Consider the following 24,424-nt stretch of genomic DNA (forward strand, 5'->3'; position numbering starts at 1 on the left):
AAAGATAGGCTGGGGTGTCCGATAAGGCGCTGCAGCACTATTTCTTCCGAACACAAGCCTTGCGAGGGACTCACGACCGCATTCATCACCCTTACAGAGCCTTTCGGTCCAGCCGCTGTCGCAATGGCTGGTCCAGGTGTTGGTGGGGTCCGGGGGATCGCGAAGGTTTCGCGTCCCACGACCCACTCGACACGAGCTATCTCATCATCTTGGGTATACCGTTCGGTTGTCCCTTGAGGAGATCTAGCAGGCGGTGTCCCGGAAGCCACCTTCGCCCTTCTCTCGATACTTCCGTTTACGTTAGTAATCAGAGACGGGCGGGAGGTTTACCGGGACATTGTTCGGCGATCATAATACGGTGGTGTATGGGTACCAGGTTTTCAGACTATACAGAATACTCAGCATGGTAAGAACCAGTGACGCTATTCTTAACCACCAAACTTATTAAGTAAGGAGGTTTATGTCTGTGATCGCGTGGTCTTTTTTGTTTTCCCGACCGTTGGGGGAAAATATTTCTGACCTCGCGAAAACCATCGTGACCCGCTCCCGATCCCTGATCAGATGCTGACCAATCTTGTACCTCCATCCGTCGGTTACTTGCTAGATCGATCTTTCAGATGTTGATGCAAGAAGTATCTTAATCAACATCGGAAGCGGTAAGATCGACCGGTGTATTGAGTCTAGTCCCAAACAAAAATGTTTGGTAGACTCATAACCGGTGCGATCTTACCTTTCGATGTTGATTATCCCGACCCCGCCACCCCTACAAGTTTGGTCCGGTAGGGGATCCCAAGTCGGATAAGGGATTCGATCATATGGTGTGGCGTCACCTTTTGGGTGAGTCCACCGGGGATCAGGGGTTTTTGTTATTTATTCATTTATGTGGGACAAAATGACTATTGGTTTTCCAAGCATCTCGGGATCGATGCAAGAAGTATCTTAATCAACATCGGAAAGGTAAGATCGCACCGGTTATGAGTCTACCAAACATTTTTGTTTGGGACTAATTTCAAACACAGTAATATACAGTCCAGCCTCTTTCATTCGGCCATGATGATACCAAGCATGGGATAGAAATGCCCCCAAACAAACAGCCCCATTAGTAGTTCATTAGAGATGTCAATTATATTGTGCCAAATCTCATTTTCACTGCCAAAAATTTGATACATGTGGCTTCAATGTGAAAACATTGCAATTCACTTCTGTATATTCTATGGATGATGAATTTGGTGTATTGCTTGATTTTGCAAATAGTGCTAGCACATTCACCCTGTTTTATTTTGTATCTAGCATTGTTACTCCTTCATCTAATTATACATGAATTATTACATGAAGGATCAACCTCTAGCACTTTAAAGTGATACAAATGTATGTATTTCGTCTTTATCATGTATGATTTCCAGTTGAAGAGAAATCACATGAGCAACACACATATCACATGCAATAAAGTTAATTAAGCATCAAATAGAAGCGTAATAAAAGAAACTGATCTGCCGTGATCTGTGAGGTATACACAGCATGCTGGTGCAAGCGTGTGTATTTATATTAGCTGCTGTTAGTTGAATATCATTGGGCTATTCCATTTAAAATCCACACTACCCCTATGGAAGATTTAGCTGAAGTCTTCCACAGAGGGAGTATGAGTTTCGATTAGAAAAGACAAATTGGGTAACTTCCATTTGAAATACTCTCTCCAGTTGTAGACGATATAGGTAGCTATAATACAGGGGGAGTATGGGTTTTAAAATGATTAGCTCTGACCAATCACATTAGAAAAACATACTCCCCCTTTTGAAGATATTTCTAAAATCTTCCACAGGGGTAGTGTGGATTTCAAATGTAATAGCCAATTCAAATTTATGCTATCAAGCCAAGTGAGCTGGATGTTTTGATGAATTTTACCAACTCTCAAAGCAATATTTGTGCACATCTGAGAGTTTGTTGACAAAGCTTGAGAATGTGTTGCCCAAGTAGTGATATAACACTGGATTAATTACCATAGCAATGGGTTTACACTATTTTTGAATGTATTGCCCTGCACTATAAGCAAGATGCACTCATCACCTGTGATATGTGTAGTGATAGATTGACTATATATAATACCGCTCTTTTCAAAGACATTTATCTTTAGATGCGAGTGATCAGCATGATGTGAAAATCCTATAGAATTACGATCCAGGTCTTTATCCCTGTTCTATGATGTGGAATGCAGAGGAATGGTGTAATGTCTAGTGCAAGGCAATACATTCAAAAATAGTGTAAACCCATTGCTATATAGTAATTAATCCTGTTACATTACACTACTTCTACAGCAACTTGGGTTTTATTATAATTTGTCTAATTATGTCACAACCAAATATCTAAATGCATCCAAGTACTGAGTGAGTTGGTTGTTGTGAAAATCTGATTTTGAGATGCAACAGAAGTGTGGGTATAGGTGAGCCCATTAGCAGTTCATTCCAAGCTCTATTATTTCGCAAAGCAAAACTATGTGAACAGAGCTTAAACTTGCATTGCCACACACTTAATTTATGCAATGTCGGATTCTAACACCTCATAGATGGAGCTAGCGGTTGACTGCTTTGAATTATAAGAGAAACCGGTGAAAATACATTTCCTTTCCCCCTAGTTTTATTACAACATACAAATCAAATAACAAGAGGGAGCTTTTGCCTCTCTGACTTTGATTGGTGTAGCAAATATATGAAATGTTATGAAGTAGGAAATGATTGATAAAACATCTGTATGAAATTGTGCTTTTGGTAATATGTCTAATTAGATTGAGCATGATGTTGCGTCCCTTATATCGAAGTGTAGCATGAACATTTGGCATGATCATGTTCACTTTTTTCAAATTATCGTAAGTGAAAATATGTAAAGAAGAGTGCATGTAAATAGTCCATATCCAGTAAATTATATATTACCTCGGTGCAATACATTACCAAATTGCAATTATTTGGCCAACTGGTGGATCAAGTTAACTAAAAGTTACCAATTTAGGAGCTATATGATCAAGGGTTCTTGGGTGGGTATTTAGGATAGACCACTGATCATAATTCTTTCTATAGTACTATCTGTGTTTAAATCTGAGACTAGTCTCGGGTTTAATTATGGCTCTTTGATTGTAATGGTTGGCCCATTAGCAGCAATCATGGCAAGGAAACACATGCTATTCCAGTTTAAATCCACACTACCCCTGTGGAAGATTTTTTAAATATCTTCCACAGGTGGAGTATGAATTTAAAATGGAATGAACACATTAGCAACTCTATTTGAAACTCAACCTCCTTCAGTGGACGATTCAAGTTGAATCTTTCTCAGAGGGTGTATGAAACTCAAGTGGAGTTGCCTAATGTGTTCATTCCATTTGAAATTCATATTCCCCCTGTGGCAGATTTTTTCAAAATCTTCCACAGGGGTAGTGTGGATTTCAATTGGAATAGCCCAATACAGACAGATTTAAGGTACATGCAGCATTCGAAATTTTGGTTGTCCGTTCGCCCGGGACAACTAAAAAAGACGCCGGACAATCAAAAATACTGTCCGCCGGACAACCATAAATCTGTAGCCAAAACTCACCTTTGTAGGCCAACGGACAACCAAAAACTTAGACGGACAACCAGAAATTGTAATCTGGTTGTCCGTGGGACAACCATTTATTTTTCCTTAATTCGGACACTGGGTACATGTATGTAGCTTAAATATGCACATTAATTGTGAATTCATGGAGTCTACTTCTAAGGCAAGTAAAGTGTGTGGCCCCAATATTAAGAAGACCCATTTTGTTATTTGATCCAATAACCATAATAATCAAAATATACTGTGATAGCATTTGCTAAAAATAAAGTGTTACCTATCAAAAAATAGAGTTGGTTCCAAAGCAGTATGATTATTATGATAACATGCATACATGTACATACTCTCTCTAGAGCTACATGTATAGGAATTGGGGAGCCAATACATGGGTATTTGTTCTCTTCATTGGATTGCTATATATTCTTATTTATGCAATTTCAAATTTCAAACATTTTTGTTGAAACTATTTTTAAATGGATCTGCCACCTGTTCAAGCCTCATTCTATGGGTTATTCCTGTTGAAATCCATACACCCCCTATGGAAGACATAACCTTAATCTGCAACACAGGGAGTGTGAAATTCAAATAGGTTTCCTGAATGGGTGACTCCATTTGAAATCTATACCCCCTGTGTGGGAGACTAAGGTCATGTCTTACAAAGGGGGTGTATGGATTTTGTCTGGAACAGCGCAATGAAAGAATATGCATTTAATGAAATACTATTTGTCTGTGCAGATAAAAGCATGTGAAAGTCTCATTTTGATTGTGTATCATACCAAATTTGACAGATCTCAATGTGTACATCCCACTAGCATAAATAGAATGAAGCTACTTTTGTAGGTAGCTATAGGCAAATGTCACATCAAAATGGAACAGTGTCTGGCGTGAATTATTTTGGCATTTATCAAACTATTAACTGAAGTCAATGCTTTGTGTGTACATTAGTCTTAGTGGTAAGGGGGGTGATAGAGTTACGCAATCTAATGTTCAGATATCGGTAGGCCTATATTTTTTTAGAGAAAAGAATGGTATAGCTATATATTTTACCTTTATGCAAATAAATTGCAAAGTTTTAGGTAAAAGAAGCTAAGTTTTGCTATGCAAAAAATGCGTATAGAGGTTGTAATATGGGTGGTTGTGAAGAAATTCCAACCAAAAGGCCACTAATTCCGTATAGGAAAAAAGACACTTGAGTTTCTCTATTTTTGAGAAACTATAGAAAGCTATCGTGGGGCGCGTTTAGATTAATGGTGATCAAGACTTAGTTGATCTTTTTATTAATCTCATTTGCTACATTTTGCTCAGCTTAATTTTATGATCACCTAGTATTTTGGTATATTTGTTCACAGTAGAAACATGGATCTGCATACCTAATTAACTTAGGTCCAAAGTGCCTAACTTTATGACATTGTCAATTTGGTCCATTTTTAGTGACAGAGGTTTTTTCTAAAAATGGAAAATGCAATGTCAATTATGGCATTTTGTAGGCCTATGCTAACATTTAGTGACAGAAATTATATTTTACTATGAAAATTAAGCATGAGTGGTTTTGATTTCATTAAAATGGATATCTTTTCTTTATTAGAAAAGAGTAGACCTATTAGTAGGCCTACAAATATCATGATAATGAAAATCTAGTTGGGTACAATAGGTATAAAGTTTTTATTAGGTATAAAACTGAGGAGTAGGCACTATTATATAAGTGCCTTCATAGTGAATCAATAAGTAGGCCTTTATGGTATATATGCTATTTTTTGGGTCCATTTAATGAAATCCATATAATGTTGCGTTGCTTAGGCGCAATTTGTATGATGGAGTCATTAATGGTCTCAGTGAAAAAGCATGATGTTTGAAAAGGTCACAATAAAGAAATCACAGGCAGTTTGACCTAAAATAGTGTCATGAATTGTCATAAACACGCTTTCATGAGATGTAGGGCATCAGCCTAATCAGTTTTCGCCTAAAAGATCTAGCAAGTCTTTGAGTGTCGGAGACATTGGGCATGTTTCAGAGCTAACATCATCCTTGCTTGGCAAGATAGGAGTCAAAGATAACTCATCATCATGGTTGTTGTCGTTTGAAGTTATCTTTGCTCTGATAAGACGTTCTCCTAAGTTTTGGGTACGTCTTAATGCAAGTATAGGAGGATGGGGAAAGATCTTATGCAGGTTATGATTATTAGATATGTAGTGCCAGTTCCTGAGAAGAGCCTGTTTGATAGTAGCATTACTTCTTTGGGGGAAAGAATCGGTGCTAAAGACAAGAGGTATATCATCAGAATGTTTGACATCCTCCAGATAGATGTTTCTTCGATTGTATGAAACATCAGTTAGGCAATCCAGCACTTCTGATTTCTCATATCCTCTCAATAGAAGTTTAGAGATGAATGAGTTCAGTTTGTGCTTATATTCTTTTCCGAACTGGAATTTCAATATATCTTATTGCTTCACCTTTAATCATGCCGTGAAAGCACTAATTTGGGTGAGACGAATCTCTGGAAAGATATTGGAATGTGTCACAGGGTTTGCTGAAACATTTCATATCTAGAACCTCGTGTTTTGGAATCTTTCACCTTTGAAAAGAGTTAGGTCTAGAAAATTAATTTCTGTTTTGACCACTCATGAGTGAATTTCAAAGTCGGGTGCATAGAGTTAATTTGACTTATGAAATTAATTAGCTCATGTTCATCTCCTGACCAAAACATAAGAATGTCATCACGATATCTGAACCATTTGAAGATTTTATTACTAAGGAAATGAATTTCTTTTCCAATGAATGGAACATTATATCACAGAGTTCCGGGCACATTTTGTCCCATTGGACGCCTATGGTTTGCAAATAATATTTCTCATTAAATGAGAAGCAGTTTCTTTGCAAAGCTAGTTTTAATAATGCTTCCATATGACGAACTAGTGGCATTCTAGGAAAGTAAATTCCAGGATTGGTATCAGATAAGGTTTTCAGAACTTCTTTCTCCACTTCATTTTGGAGAACATTTGTGAACATTCCAATACAGTCTATTGTCACCAAAAGACTGTTTTCTGGAAGTTTTATTTGCTCGAGTTTTCTTATCACGTCTTTCATTATCTCTTAAGTAAGTGCTTTGTTTTTGCACGAGAGGTACAAGAAAGAAATCGATAAATTCGCCTATTTTTTCACATGGTCCCCCGCAGTTGCTGATTATAGGTCTTCCTATAAAGACTCTGTACATCCTACTAGCATAATAGAATGAAGCTATACGTAAAGTGTAGGTAGCTATGGGCAAATGTCACATCAAAATGGAATAGTGTCTGGCGTGAATTATTTTGGCATTTATCAAACTATGTACTGATGTCAATGCTTTGTGTGTACATTAATCTAATAGTACATAAGTGTTCATATTGCTGCACTCTGATGACACCTGATGACACTTATCAATTTTTGGATGTATTCTATCTTTGAAGAATGCAATAATATATATTATAGATATGCCATTATTTCTGCCTTCTTTCCCCCTGAATCTGATTTTAGTCATAAAGTGGGTAGGTAGTGATTCCTACCATGTTGATGACAAGTTGGAAGAAAATGTTATCCACATCAAATTAATTATTATTTCTCCCAAAATATAATCTAGTGAGTTAGACCATGAAAGAGAGCGAAGGTGAAGGCAGATGGAGAGAGAGGGGAGATAAAGAGGAGGGAAGTATGGATGGGGATAAAGGAAGAGAGAAAAGAAGAGAAGGAAGATAGACAGATAGATGAACAGATTATATTACAATTGCAAATATAATTTGGTTCACCTCAAGTTTGGTACACTGTAGTGACATCAATGCTTTTTTGTGGTTGCGCCGCAAGCATGCCGAAAAACTGCCCCTGTACGCGTGCATGTACACTCTGTGCGTTTAACTTTATCGTGCGATTGGATACTAGGGCGAGTAAAATATGCACGTGCACGGCACTACCGCACTTGAGGTGAACCAAATGATGGTGGATTGATGATATTTAGGCAACAAAAGAGGGTGGCTGTACTCAAAATGGATATGTGCACAGTGTCATTGCATTTGCTGTTGTTTGTTTTGCGCATATAGATGAAATTTCCAAAAATAACCTGATAGAAATTGAAAGTGCCAGGATTGTGTGTTGATGGAAAACAAATGTGATGTGATCACAAGCAAATAGGAAGATGTCTGTCTGGCAGTCAAATTAGCTCAGTCAATAGGTGGTCAAGTTGATTTAACTGGTGAGGTCCCCAACTCCTCTGCTTACAGTACTAGAGTGATGCGTGTTTGAGCCACAGCAAAATTTGAAATCCTTCTGGGCAAATACATGCAGCTGATTGTGGCTGTGAATGTTATTCTATGTTTAGGCTGATTAGGGTTCTGTACTGTATCCCTAAATGAAGGGATGACTTCGGGATTCAATCATGTTTCACTGTTGTTCATCACCTTTTAACAACGGTGCAATATAACGGATGCATCCTCATCGTCTGCATGGTGTGCTTCAGTAAACCATGCAGTTGCACCGGATAAGAGTTGTTTAAACAGTGATGAACAGACGGTGAAACATGATTTCAGTTAAACATTACAAGAAAATCAATGATTTCTCTGTTGATATCAGCAATGAAAGTACAGAATAAACCAGCAATGTTTAGCATCAAGATGTTCCTCCAAAGTGATGAGTTCAACATTATGTAAGAATTTCAGGCATGACGAATAGTATGTGCTCATGTGTAACAGGTATTTCGGTTAACTTGCATTTGCGTATACACTCTAAAGATGTGGATTCATTGCCAACAGCAATTGGCGCCAGTACAAAGGTATAGGAAGAGTTGTTGATATGCAATTTATATTGCTTGATGGCATTACAAATATATTTTTATATGGCTGTTGGTAGATACATCTTTCCTTCTCACATAATACTTCAGAGTCTTGTGCGCTGAGGATAGAGCTGTGCTGCATTAGGCTGATCAGGATACAAATACAGGTCATTCATAATGTTCACAACATCCTGAAGGATATAAACCTTAGAACTGTTCATCAGTACCCACATTCCCCATGGCAGTTTGATGAAACTAGCAGAAGCTAAGAAATCCTGCAGTTTGCTATTATGATATTTGACATTTGGTGTCGGTACATGTGGCAAGAAACGAGCAACAAAAACAAGAATCAAACTAATAAACGAGACAGTTTCTGATTAGAATTTGATGCAGTAAATGTGGTATGACATACAGTTATTGCAGCAGTGCATCATCGTGTGTATGTGATTCTTGCATGGGATAGACAGATTTTACTATACTCACACCCCACATGCACTATTGCACCCCCACACACCCCTACTTGTATTGGCCTGTAACCATTAACACCTACCATATATACTGGTATAAACGAGGACATGAAAAAAAATTGATATTTCACGTTTACACCATGAACATTAATACACAGATTTAACAATTAATCACCACATTGTGGACATCATTTTACACCCATAAGGGGGATTATAGGCTATCGCCATCTTTAATAGGTCTTGTAATCGAGGTCAGCCACGGTACTTGTGTTATGGATAAACGCTCATAAAACATTGAACTCGAGTCCATGGTTCACTTGGAAAATCAACGCACTGAACGCACACACATACACACCACGCAATTGCAAGCAAGAAAATTATAAAGGAAGTACACAAAGGCCACAAATACTTACAAAGAATTAAAGCAGCATTTCCCTAAATACAATGCAACTGTCACTGCATGGATTATAATTCATATTATAAGTGACTTACACAAAATAAGGAAGAAATTGACAAAAAAGATGAAATTAGAGGTAAAAAAAGATACGATCAGTTCTAGCTTGTGTTGACCAGAATTCTTATTCCCCAGTGCAGTATAATTGATGCTGTGCATATTTTGTTGCCATAGGTACACATCAGATAGTTTGGGATAACAAAAAACAACAAAGACGCAACACAGAATTAAGACAAGATAGAAGCTAGCAAAGCAATTAGCTATACCCTTGAACAGCTTTAGAAGCCAGCTCTATAATTTGGTTCAACTAAAGTTCGGTAGTGATGTACGTGCATATTTTGCTCATGGCAGTATCGAATCGCGCACGTGAACTTAAACGCTTTGAGTGTACATGCCCGCATTCAGGTGCGACTTGTTGGCACGCTTGCTTGCGGCATAACCGCGCAAAAGCATTGACGTCAATACCAAACTTGAGGTGAACCAAATTGTAGCATGGATTTGTGACAAATGGGCTATTCCAGTTGAAATCCATACACCCTTATGGAAGACATGACATTAATCTCTCACGCAGGGGGTGAGAATTTCAAATGGGGTTGCTCATTCAGGTAGCCCATTTAAAAGTCACACTCCCTGTGTGGAAGATTAATGTCATCTTCCCTTCCATGAGGGTATATGGATTTCAACTGGAATAGCCCTTTGTGGTAATTGATAGGGTCTTCATTTCAATACCTGAGGCTTACATCAGCAGTTTGTAATTAGATGAATGGGTAACACAACCAATAGATAAACAAATGAACACACAAATGAACAATATGGCAGAAACTGAGACAAAACTTGAATCGGATCTAGTGTGCACTAGACATGCTGTAGAGGAGTAATAAGGATTGATGCAGTATACCTTTAGTGCAGGGTATTTGAAAGTCTAAGTTATCATGATTATAGATGAATAACAAGTGTTGTTGCTGGGAGGCAATTGTCCTCCCCCACATCAATTTTTCAGAGATAAAATGGGGACGACAAAGAGTAAAGTGTCATTAAAAGTACTAAAAATGGGACGAAAAATTGACAAATGAGGACAAAAATTTGGCTTTGCCCCCTCATACTAAAATGAGGACCAAATAAATAAATAAATAAATAAACAAAATGTTTTGAAAAAAGTACCTTTAATTCTGGGATTATAAACAAAAACAGCAGTTACTCTAAATCACTCAGTTTTTGGTTCGGGAGAAGGTGTTTACCACATCTTGCATGAGCACAGAAAACTGTCAATACAGTACTTGCTCCCATAGAGACATTTTTCTGTGACCAGCCTTAAGTTATCGCATATATTATGTATTTGGCTAAGCCACTGCTGACCGTAAGCATTTGTAACAAGTATCAAGTGTAGGATCTAATTGAAGCTATATTCATTACACTGTATACCTGAGGCATGCATTATCAGTGGATATTGTTGGGAAGATTACAAATACATGAACGCAATTAGCTGCAATGTTATATGCAAACACATGGTAAATCATTCAAAAAATCAACATGACATTTTTTGTGAGTTGTATTTTTACTATAGCGTGTGCAGCGATGAGATAAACTGATATTGTATGTCGGTTGGTGCAACAGTATTATCTTACTGAGTGTTTATGTGTGTTTTATGATATGATATGATATGATTTTATTAACCTGCACAACATCGCGGCCAAACGGCCGAATTGCATTATACAAGAGACAATAAACAAATATTATGAAAGAAATCAAATACACATAATTATAAAGCAAAAAAAAAAGCAACTTGGCATGGAAAAACAGCAGAGAGATGCAAAAAGGGCACAATGGGAAGCCACCAGCACACAAGCTACTACTGCTTATTCAACAGATTAATGTAGTAGGGAATGGGGCTTTCAGCAAATCTGCTTGTGCGTGCACGCAATTTGGAGATATGGGCTGCATTTCTCAGCTGTCTTCCATGGACTTCACTTCTACTAGGAGGGAGCAACATGTTGGTACGCTCTGATTTAGCAAGCGATTACTTGAACTTAAGTGAGTGTTGTTCCTCCTGGCAGAGAGAGAGAGTCTAGCTTACAAACACTAACTGCATTATCATACGAAATATAATTAACACCCAAAATGATTCTACATGCCCTTTTTTGGACTCGCTCAAGTGTATTAGATTGTTTCACAGTGAGCGATGAATGCCAAATGGCATCAGAGTATTCCAACAGGGGACGTATGTAACCAACGTAAACTGTGGTCAGCTCCGAAACGTTGAAACCAAAACGTTTCAGAGAACGGAGCATGAAGAGGCGTTTGTTAGCACACTTGCACATGTGATCCACCTGGGCATCCCATTTAAGATCTTGCTGTATGAAGATGCCCAGGACTTTGGCAGATGAAATAAAAGAAAGCAATGAATGGCCTATCTTCAGAATGGGATGAGAAGGTGGGTTTCTCATGAAACAGATTTGAATGGCTTGACATTTGTCAGGGTTGAGTTTCAGGTGGTTACTTACAGACCAGTCCAGGAAGTCATCAAGATCAGACTGAAGGTTGCCTTTCTCACTACACGCACGGTTCTCAACGAATGTGAGATCGTCGACATATTTCCAGTAGTGAGAACTGCAACCTTCAGCAGCGTCGTTGATGACAGCCTGGAAAATGATGGGACCAAGTTTGGTACCTTGCGGGACACCAGCACACAAGGGGGCATACTCAGATAAGGTTTGGTTATATCTCACACACTGAGTGCGATTATTGAGGAAACTGCAAACCCAAGGAACGATAGCCCCCCGGACCCCCAAAGCAATCAACTTTTCAACAGCTATATTGTGGTTTACCAGGTCAAATGCCTTGGAGAAATCCGTGAGGACTACCGTTCCTACATTGTTGCGTTTGTCTGAACCTTGGAAAAGTGTGTGCACAAGATTGATCAGGTAATGGGATGTTGATATACCACTGACATTCCCAAATTGATTAATATCTATGTATGGTTCAATATCATACACAATCCATTTTGCCACAAACCCTTCGGCAACCTTGGCAAAAATATCAGTAAGTGATATAGGCCTCATTTTATCAATGCTGGGCGGGTGTTGCTTTGGAATGGGGACAACAATGGCAGATTTCCATTGGTGTGGCACAATTCCCTCCTCAAAAGAACAATTCAACACATCTGTTAAAGGGCCACTCAGTTCATAAGCAAATTCCTTTATGATTTTGGGAGGAATTCCATCCGGGCCACTTGATTTCGAAGTTTTAACTCTCTTAAGCTCGCTATACACATCCCATGGATAAAGAACGGGGGCAGGTTTCACAGCGGGCAAGAAGGTTGGAAGCTCAGAATGATCCAAGGGATTAACATGGGAGGACACGCTCACAAACTTGGAATTAATGGCATTAGCCATTGCCTTGTGGTTAGCCCTATCCACTCCTGGGATGTGCATGTCAAGATCAGAATTGCTGGAATTAAGCATACACTTGATTTGTTGATACCATTTACGAGGTTCAGTCTTTTGCAACTTTCTCACTCTGTTTGCATTATAATTCACTTTAGCTTTCTCAATTTCTCTCTTCACAATTTTATAATTTGTTAAAAGAAAATGAAAATTTATGGATTATTTATAAAAAGTTGTACGTATGTCAACCTTATTTATAAAATTTGCAATTTTTTTGCTGCCCTATCAGCAGAATTTTCTAATACTATAAGTTCAGTTTTTGCTTCTCAGATATGCATGCTTATTTCATTTGTTTGTCTTAAAAGCGGGGGAATCAGTTGTAAATTTGGCAGAAACCAAACATGTAAAACCCAGCTTTATAATTGATAATGCAGTAAAACAAAACAGAGTAAACAACCAAGGAACTAACCAAACAAACAAACAAACAAACAAACAAAAAACAACAATTTGTTATTTTCTCTGTTTTGTGAACCAAGCCTATTTTATGATGTATAATTTGTACCAGCGAAGTGAACCATTTTGCCATACAAATGTACCAGTAGTGGCATTTATAGCAAGATATTTTAGCGGTATTAATTTTTCACAATTTTAACAGTTCTGAGCAGTTTTGTGGTTTCTAAATGGCAGCTAAATATTGAAGCCTATGGGTCCAAATATTTCACTTGTTTTATATTTGTTATTCTGAAATTAATTGTGAATAGCATGAACATTTCCGGTAATGCAGTAACTTTGAAAGGATAAACATTGACATTGATGTTAATTTAGATTCATCTTTCAATTTTATTCATAATACACATAAAAACAGATATATATTGAAAAGCAACACAATTAAGGCCAGACAGGAGGGTTGAAAAGGTACAAGACCAGGTTCAAACCTCCGCAGGAACAACAGTACAATACAACAACAACAAAAAAAGAATTACAAGTGAAAAGGAAATATAAAGTATAGGAATTATTGTAAAATAATAAAGCAAATATTAATATGAATAATACTTTAAATCATGCTATTTTTGTGGTATTCAAATTTAACGTTTTAAAGAGAATCCATTTTTCTTTGACATGATATTATCAGAGAACCCATCGGACATGAAATATAAGAACCCATTTTTCTTTGACATGAAATTTTAGGAGAACCAATGTTTCTTTGACATGACATTTTTTGAAGAACCCATGTTTCTTTGAAATGAAATTTTTGCAAATTTGTACATTTCTTTAAAGGCCTAAAAATATTTGCGTATGGAAATTTCGCTAATCAACTGCACTTGTTCAATTTTCATGCATATGAACATTTCACACTTTTAACCTAACCTAATTAGGTACTAGTGATTAGAAACTTGCTTGAAACACATGTTTCCAATGTAATACTTTGTGTATGAAAGCAAATTTAACCCATTTGTGTTACAATATTCTTGTAGTGGTTGTACAGCCTGTTTGACATTTCATGCATGATATGGCTTTGACCTATGTGCCTGTTGAAGCATACAAGATTTAATTATTGATAGCAGTCTGCTCGTCAAATCATACATATCCCTCGCGGTCATACAACTTGGGTACAAAATCCTATTCCATTTAAAATCCACACTACCCCTGTGGAAGATTGAGCTAAAGTCGTCCACGGAGGGAGTATGAGTTTTGAATGGAATAGAGAGTTGGGTAACTTCCATTTGAAATACTCACTCCAGTTGTGAAAGAAATAGGTATACTACAGGGGTAGTATGGGTTTCAAAATGATAAACTCTGACCAATTACATTTGAAAAACATACTCCTCCTGTGGAAGATGTTTCCAAAATCTTCCACGGGGGAAGTGTGGATTTCAAGTGGAATAGCCCAATTCATGGAAGCAATCAATTTATCAAATGAGGAACTTGAAACTCTGTACATGTATATAAGGGAATCTCAATTTTAGGTATTAAACCTATTTCAGATCTATGTCATCACATCATTCATTGAATCTTGGTGGTGTTATCATCGGGAAACAGGTGCATGCACTACATGTATTACAAATACTATTCCTGAATATTTTTATCTGGCCTCAATATTTGGCATGAAAAAGCAGGAACCAAAATAAGCATTGATGAGTAGCATTTGGAGAAGCATTATGAAATGGAAGTTGCTTCACTGTATATTTGCCAATTTATTATGTAATTGAATTCTTGAATAAAATTGGTGCTGAATTGTCAAATTAAGGCAAAATGAATTCTGAGCACAGTAACACAAAAATCAAGTTGAAAAGAGCTGTTAGAAAACTGAATATGCACACAAGTAAGCATGTGTAGTACATAAAATTTTAAGGTAAAATTAGTAGCCTGGGCTTTTGATCCAATGAGAATCTTTATCAAAGACAAAAGACAAAAATTTACAAATTATCAACAAAAATTATAAAGATCGCAGAAGAAGAATAAAAAATAGGGACTCTATTGGCCACAAAAGCCTCAGACAATTTATTTCTTTTCCTATTTTCAGTTTTTCTCTGTCTTTTGTACTGTGTATAATAGATATATCCACAGAACATCTAATCTGTTGAAGCTAATGTGCAGAACCTGTTTTAGACCATTAAAGCATCCCTGATTAAAGCAACCGATATAGGGAAAATATCAGATGCTTATTACCTACACAAATACCTATAGATAGATTAATCAATGTAATGCAAATGTATTAACCCTAACAGGACGGTATACTACAAAATACTACTTGATATATATGCGCTGTTTGTGCATGCATCCCACGTGGTGTGATGACGCAATCGCCCTAAGTGATATATAGGCACGGTTTCGCTGGCCAGCGAAGCCCAAGACCCGTGGCAAAGTGTCGCCGACCCAGTGCCTGGCATGCGAGGGGTCTCGGGTTCGAATCCCACCCAGAGCAAACAACTTCTTTCCTTCTTTTCTCTCTTTATTCCTTCCTTCTTTCCCTTCCCGTCGCCAAAAAGCCCTCAGGCGGTTAGGGTTAAGGTAGCGCTAAGATCTCAAACATCATCATCTGTTAGGGCACAGTTCAAACCCCAATATGTTTGTAAACATACATAATGACCTTTGAATGTTTTGGGTACAAAAACTCATACCTCAGAAGTTCAGGTCAAATTTGAAGCTATGCTCAATGCTCTGCATGCTACTGCTTCAAGATACATTAGCTTCAAAATGTATAAAAAAAATATGAAGGACTATCTCAAGAACCACTAGGCTTGTTTGTACTCATTTCAATGCATTTTTCATGCTGGTTCCAAATATGGTCATGAAAATTTTGACATTTTTGAATTAAAAAAATTGAATTTGAATTGCAAAATTACAACTTGTCCTCTGCAGTTGAGACCTGTGTGGAGAGGGTTAAATGGATGTTATTGAACTATGCCATTTGAATTGATACCATTTTGAGCTCCTAGTGCAGTGGGTACATTATGTTAGTTTTAATTGGATTAATTAGGAGATATTTATATTGAGATTTTACATTATGATCATGCAGTAAGAGTATATTAATTGTAGTCAATATAAATCGTGGACTGACCATTAATGAAATTCTAACAGCACAAAAGTGCATGTTGTATGAGGTACACGCGCAGGCCAGGACCATTCATTAATGCCATTGATATTGATATTGTGCTAACACAAATGTACGTGTTTGTGATGTGGTCAAAGAGATGATGAGCATTTATAATTGGATCAATTTTAGGGTTGTAATGGATTGAGCTCCACCACAAGATATCATGTAAAACAAGATATGTGATTGCTATTAGTCATATTTTGACCATTTCGTAGATTAAAATGTGAGAAGTGATTTGTGGAGAGAGCAAGAAAGAGAGGATGAAAAAATGGAGAGAGACATGAATCTGAGTACCAGAAAATACAGTTGATTTAATTACCACCATGTAAAAATATGTGCTTAATGGCATTTGCTAATTTTCCTCCAATCAACATTTAAAATGTTACATTTTTTACCTTTGAATGTCACAGTACAATATTTACTAGAAAAAAATGTGTTGTAAAAAACTGGTTTTGTTGTAATCTGAATTTAGGGACCGTTCACAAACACTTGTAAGGGGGGGGCCTGATGCAAAAAAAATTCATCGCGAACATTTTTCGGGCCCCCTTTACAGACCTCAAAAATTTCAGGGCCCCCTTTTTTACATGAAAATTATGGGTCAACCCCATAGAAAAGCATATAAACTTAATTTTTCCTAACAAGTGTTTGTGAACGGTCCCATAGTACATTAAAATGCTTCAAATCCCAGTTACATGGCCTTGTCCTTTAATACATAATTCTTTGCATTAGATATCCTGCTTTTAGAACAAACTAGCACACCAGGTACACAATTTTGAAATACATGTCAGCGTTCACACATCATGTTATGATAGTCTTGTTACACGATAGGTTTGATGGCACGTAGTAGCATACAAATGCATTGTCAGCATAAAACAGTGTGATACGATACTGTGTTATGTTAGCCTCGTTATATATTAGGTTGAATGCCAGTTTAATAATAAAGGATATTTAGATTGATGTAGGATAAAATCATTTGTGATGAAACAAATCAATATGTTAGTACTAATTTGGTGTCACTGGATAGGGGAGAGCCATAGCTACATGGGTACAAATGGTATACAAATTAACATTTACTAAAGAAATTCCAGAAGATGAGCAACCTCCTACCAGAAGAGGCATCTTAGCAAGTTCCATCTCCCCTTATTCAGAGAATTTGTTGACAAAATTTGCCTCAGCAGGACAATAAGTTAAAAGATGTGATGTGATCTGTGATAACCTGTCACATAGTGACATTTTTGAGTTTTGTAGACAAAAACATGGAAATTTAGAACTCTTTAGATCTGCTTTCATTTTATGACTTTAACATCATAAGTTATGAGGCAAGGATTTAAAGAGAAATAGAAGAAATAGTTGTAGCCTTTCTTATCTTTATAAAACATAAACCTGACAGCTTGATTCCACTGGAATGTTGGTCAGTATCAACCAAGAAGAAGAAATCAAATATGCTGTCGAAGTGATGTAATAATCGGATTTACTACCATAGCAATAGGTGAAAACAATTTTTGAATATATCGCTGCACTACAAGCAGGTTGCACTCATCACCTGTGTATGTCTGCAATCATAGATTGAATACAATGTACCGGTCTTGTCAAAGATACTAATCTTACAGGTGCTGGTGATCAGCATGATATGGTTCAATGCAGAGGTACCGTGTGATCATACCAGTGCAGCGCGGTATATTCAAAATTTGTTTTCACCTATTGCTATGGTAGATAATCTGATTGTACATCACTTCGCCAGCGTACATGTGTAAAGGATAATGCAACATGTTTTCACAAATCACAAATGTGTGTTGCATTCAGAAATAAATTGTGCAGCCATACTCATGTTTGCATCAGTTTTTTTTCTCATCTAAAACAAGTGGTTTGCTAATACACCATTTCTTTTTTCCTCTCTTTACTACAGGGCATTGATCACCTGAACACCAATGTGAAGTTACGGCATCTAGACCTGTCAGACAACAGTATCTCTTCCATATCAGATATCTCTATGCTCAAAGAACTCAAGGTAATGTTACACAGTAATGGACATTGGATGCAGTGACCATGTAATAGGAAATAGTAATGTGCATTCTACACAGCTGAATTCCCACCAAAAGGGTTACATGTACATACATACATACAATATTTCTATAGCGCTTTTTCCCAGTTCAAAGCGCTTCACAGTACAAAGAAAAACAAATGAAATTACAACAATTCAAAAAGGTGGGTTTTAAGATGCCTTTTATAGATCTGCAGTGACGGGGCCTCTCTGATGGAAGTGGGCAGTGAATTCCAGTGGCGAGGACCATACACTGAGAACCCTCGGTCACCTGCAGATCTTTTGGTCTTGGGAATAGCAAGTCTGGTAACGTCCTTGGAGGAGCGAAGATTACATTTGCTGGAATGGGTGTTATACATAGAAATTAGCTCAGACAAGTAGGTAGGGGCACTGTTATTAATACACTGATACACGAGAACGAGAATTTTGAAGTTAACTCGCTGCTTGACTGGGAGCCAGTGAAGACGGGCGAGATACGGTGATATATGATCGCGCCTACGAATACCGAAAATGTAAACGCTATACATGCAGCACATGGGTAATGTTGCAATGTAATGGACAGTGGATGCAGTGACCATGTAATAGGAAATAGTAATGTGCATTCTACACAGCTGAATTCCCACCAAAAGGGTTAAATGTTAAAGCTCTGTATTTGCAGCATGTGAGGTAGCGTTACACTAATGGACAGTGGGTGCAGTGACTGTGTAGTATCAGTCAATGAAATAGTAATGTGCATTCTACATAGCTGATCTCCTTCCCAAAGGGTGCATGTAAAGGCTAATATATAGCACTTGAGGTAATGTTACAGCGTAATGTGTAGTGACCGACCAGATTCATATTGCTGCACACCTCAGAGGTACACTGCATGAACAAACTAAAAAAAACACCAGAAAATCATACCTACATACACAATATATGGGAGTAAAAGCCATGTACTAAATAATGATTGAATAATGTCTCCCATGTTGTGCAGTTGATAGTTGTCTTGAGGCGCACAGGATTCACTAGATAATGCACAAATCCTGTACAGAAGGTTGTGACCTTTACTGTAAGTACATGGTGATGTTACAGAAGTGATTCAGATTCCTGTACTGGATTTGACCTAATTAAGGCCGCAGACACCTGTACATTGTAAATGCCACTGAATGCATCTAATGAAGGCTTAAAAATCTTAAATAGTGGGCTTCACTTAATTATGATCTTGTGATGAAACACTAGTTCAACATACTGTAAAAGTGGATGTTTTTGCAGTACATTAATTTTGGCGCATTTCACGTGCAACAAGTACATGCAGCTATCACGAAAATAAAAACACACAAATGTATATTCTTTTAATGTATAGGTCCATGTAAGAAAACTCAAGATTGTGAAATTAAAACAAGCAATGAAGTTCCAAATTGGCAAAGTGCAAAAAAAATTACATGTGCAAAAATTACCACTTTTACAGTACCGTAGTAAATTACAAAACGGGGTAATCCCAGACAATTTTCTATGATTTTATTCATAATTATATCAAATTTTTGTGGTTAGTGCTCTGAAATTTGAGGAGAAAGAGTGCTTGGATGGATTTAAGATAAGATGACTAGCTGAGTGCATTTTTATTTCAAAGTTGCAAGCAATTATTTAGGCTAAAATATATCTAGAAACACTCCTTGAAATATAATTGAAATTTGGTACATCGATATCATATTTTTGTTGCAAGATGATGTAGGCCTGCGAGGGCAGGATGGCTTAGGATATCAACTATGCTCATCTATCAATACACAGTTCTATTACCGTAATATATTTGTACATATTCATAGAGTGAACTCTAAATATGCTGGGTACAAAAACTCATTCCCCATAACTTGAGGTCAAATTGGGAGCTGTGATCGTTGGTTGGAGGTTATTGAACGTAGCCATTGCTTATGAGATCATTGAGATGATGTTGGCTCATGAAGTAGGCCTGAGGCGGGGCCTGAGGGGGCTGAATGTAGCACTGAGCATATCTCCTATAGGAAGTGTGCAGATTGCATTTCTTGTCAGATATGCAATGCGCTATTCAATTTAAAATCCACACTACCCCTGTGGAAGATTCAGCCAGAGTCTTACACAGAGGGAGTATAAATTTCTAATAGAATAGGCAATTGGGTAACTTCTATTTGAAATACTCACTCCAGTTGTGAAAGATATAGGTAAAACCATATACAGGGGGAGTATGGGTTTCAAAATCATTAACTCTGACCAATTACATTTGAAAATCTTACTCACCCTGTGGAAGGTGTTTCCAAAATCTTCCACAGGGGTAGTGTGGATTTCAAATGGAATAGCCCAATCATAATGACAAATCTGTATTAGAAAATATGTGTGCACGAAAAAAATACTGATGTGCCGAAAACTGGTAGCATCAACAAGCCACAGGGCTGATTTATGTTTTGAGTTGTGACTACCAGGCCCAGGAAATCTATGCACAGTGTTTGTCAATGTTTTTGTTCTGAGATTGCTTTGTGGCTGTCACTCAATATCACTCAATATGTACTGGGATGAAATTCAATCTTGTCAATGTAGTGTAGTACATGGGAATTTGATTCTTGGTAGAATAAATCAGGATTCTAAACATGTTATGAATAGAAATATTTTAACATATACATGTACTTCCAAAATATCTGTTGGAGTTGTTATAATTGATGCATGTATATAGAAAATACCTCAGCCTCGGTCTATTTTGAGTTGCGGTGTAAGTTTAATTTCTGGGTTGCACAATACATTGTACAACTAGCATGTGCACTGAAATTCAAGTTTCAAGCACAGATACACCTTCTTACACACACCCCTGCTTGTTTTCATCACCGACAACCGTAGACCTGTATTGTGTGTGTTAATCAACTAACCGTGGACCTGGTATGACACCTATGATAGAGGACCGTACCCCATACATTGTATGCAAAGTTATGCTGTATAGCACCCTCTTCCACTGTCTAAGGACTGTGGGCGTCTATGTTTCGCTATGTGGTTTTTCACTACATAAGTGTTGACTCAAAGTACATATTTGTAGGTGAAAACACCCCCCCCCCCCCCCCACCCACCATTCCCACCCTAACACAAATGCTGACAAACAGAGAAACACACATGTATTGTGTTTTATCGCCTACCATGGACACTGTCGGACACACATATTTGAGATTTATTTGCCTAACCACAGACATTTTAGAATGTTTACTACTGGGCATGGACTGACATTACATCCAGCTACAGACGGTGTTTTCATGCTAAATTTTGACCTGTCAATCAACATCGGCCACCAAGCATGGATAATGCGGTTTCTGTGCGTCCGCCTTCTTTACACAGCTATTTCTCATGTATCCCTGATCGATAGCTTTTACAAAACACACATACACACACCCCCACACATTTTTTTTTCATTTGAGTACAAGAACTAAAAATTGCTTGAGGCACCGGTAACTTTAACAGGTCGGAAGTTTGCTACAAGCAAATGACTCAGTTGCTCAGGAGAAATCAAACTGATCTGCTTTAAAGAAAGTATACATATGATTTTATATGTAAAATATTTACCCCTTCACCCTCCTCGACTAGCAGCTTCATTGGGCTTTTCCATTTAAAATCCACACTACCCCTGCAGGGGAGTATGAATTTCAAATGGAATTTAATAACACATTAGGTAGCTCCATTTGAAACTCACCCTCCCTCTGTGGGAGATTCAGGTTGAAATTCAAAGGTGATATCTGACAGCCGTGAAACTAACATTTTGTAGTAAAGAAATACAATTCTTTTACTTTAAGATGAAAATGTTACAATATGGCTTTAAATTCGCTGTGACATGACACCAGGAAGTAAGCTGGGTGAGGGAGGAAGATGGGATCACATATAGATATTGGCAGGATGTACTAAATGGAGAATTGTCTATCTAAGCAAATTAATATCAATTTGATCTGATTTTTGCCATTCAGAATTATCAAGTAAAAGAAACACTTTTATTGCTATATTGATCAGCTTGTAATAGGAGAGAATTGTTTGGTTTTTGTTTTTGTATGTGTCAATAAAATCTCAACTTACACCCTCGTAGATACACAAAAATGTGTGTGCAATACACTAAGTGCATGTGCCGAGCTGTGTGCATGCTATCTGACATGTAATCGGCGGAACTTTCAACATCGTGGATCAATACTGATACTACATTTGTATACATTGATCCACGATGTTGAAAGTTCCGCCGATTACAAGCATATCATAGTATAGACCATATTCATCAACGCACGCTAAAAGCCCTGCGCAGTTATAAAGTCTCTCAATTTTGACACTTGAATGCAAAAAGGTCATAAGTACTTTGATATTACTGGGCACTTACAACTTTCTTGCATTCAACTGACAAATTGCCACCAAGCAAGTGCCCAATTTAAGCCCAGACTGAAACCACAGATCCTGGATCTGTGTTGAAACATAGCAACATTGCTGTATGTCCAATATATAATAGTGCTTTTGGTGCCCAAATGTCTGTATTTGTTACATTTTGTCAGTTTGTCATGACATTCATGTCTCATCAAGACACATAAGCCACATATCAATGGGTCCAATCCTGTACCAGTGGTATGAGGTACAGATAGTACAAGGCAGAGCAAGGAGATGACTTATCTCCCATGGAATATGCATGGCAACCAAGAGAGCTAGCAGCATTTTGAGGATAGGTTGAAAGGTCAAATGGGGGACAGGGTGAAAGACATGCAAAAACTGCTTCATGGTGGAAAGATTTAAAGAATCTCAATGAAGAAAATACATTTTGTGTGTTTTGATTCATGAAATTCAAGTCATTGAAATAGTATGTATACAAGGTACACACACACCCCATACACACAAAACTATAACATTAGAGCAAGTCGCAAGTAAATAGGGGCCATGTTTTGATGGGTGTCAGGGCTCAAAATAGATCTGGGAAAGGTTGATTTGCTACAAAATTTAACAAAATAGGCCCTGAAAAAATATTTGCCAGCTGGTGAAATGTTCATCTTTCATTTAGCTGCGAAGCTGGTGACTATAAGTTTCTCCATGTACTCCGATTTGAAGCCAAAGTGGTAAGCATCTGGCAGTAAAAAGTTGTCAAACTCCCTCAACAGTTTTTGCACAAAAGTAGGATGTTCTTTGCCTTCCATACAGGTCTTCTTTTACCATGTAATGGGGTGTGGATGCATCCTCAGGATATGTCCCAAAAATCATAGTTTTTGTGATTTGACAGAGTTGATAAAGAGGCACAGTGTTGGTAAAATGTAAACACCCGTGGGGGTTCCTTTGGCTAGAATTTGTCAACACAAAAATGTAGTCCCCAAAACCAAAAAGCGTATTTTGAGCCCAAATGGATGGGCTTAAATCATCCTTAAGTCAGAGTGTTATCACTGGTTGTATTATTGTAAGAACTTTTAAAAGGAAATAGTCATAAATATCTTGTATAAACAAATTGATTTTTTCCTTTCCCTTGTCTACAGACACTTCTATTACATGGCAATATCCTAACCACTCTTAGGAGTATACCAGCATACTTCCCAACATCACTAGAGATTCTGTCGTTAGCAGAAAATGAAATATCAGATCTAACAGAGGTAAGTGAAGCTGAATAGTCAGACTACTCCATGAAAATATGAAGTCAAAAGAAATTAGACAACAGTCCATATGCCTTCCTCGAGACAGTAAAGTAAAATCAAATTTTGAAAATAAAAATATTAAAAGTCTACTAATTTTTGCAAGAGTATGTCATGCTTGTTGGATTCTGAAAATGTAGGCCTATACTTTTATATACTTATCATCAATATTATGTTTAGAGATACAGTAAAAAACAAAAATTTAAATTACCGTCTCGAGGAAAGCATACAGACCATAGGAGAATTTGCACTTTGTATAGCCCTACATGTATGTGTAATGCTATACTGCTATATAGGATTGTTACACAAGGGGACTAAGATAGTGTACCTCCTGCATTTGTGCTTGCATCTTCAAGCATTTAGTGTGTATGAGACATCACAACATGTTGTACACACTGATTGCAAGTAAGCATGCACTAAAGGGCACATCATACTATACCATTTACCACCCTGATGTGGCAGTGACGTCGGCGCGCATTTCAG

General features: G+C 37.4%; 1 protein-coding gene across 2 annotated transcripts in view; it reads left to right on the forward strand.

Annotated features, from left to right (window-relative positions):
* LOC140141021 (centrosomal protein of 97 kDa-like) overlaps positions 1-24,424 on the forward strand; it is a 78,191-nt gene that overhangs the window by 29,038 nt on the left and 24,729 nt on the right. For both annotated transcript variants that reach the window (XM_072162799.1, XM_072162798.1), the window contains exons 4-5: positions 18,180-18,281; positions 23,789-23,902. In XM_072162799.1, the coding sequence (XP_072018900.1) occupies positions 18,180-18,281; positions 23,789-23,902 (216 nt within the window). The remainder of the gene's footprint in view (positions 1-18,179; positions 18,282-23,788; positions 23,903-24,424) is intronic.

This window comes from Amphiura filiformis, chromosome 19, assembly GCF_039555335.1.
Source record: "Amphiura filiformis chromosome 19, Afil_fr2py, whole genome shotgun sequence".
Taxonomy (NCBI): Eukaryota; Metazoa; Echinodermata; class Ophiuroidea; order Amphilepidida; family Amphiuridae; genus Amphiura; species Amphiura filiformis.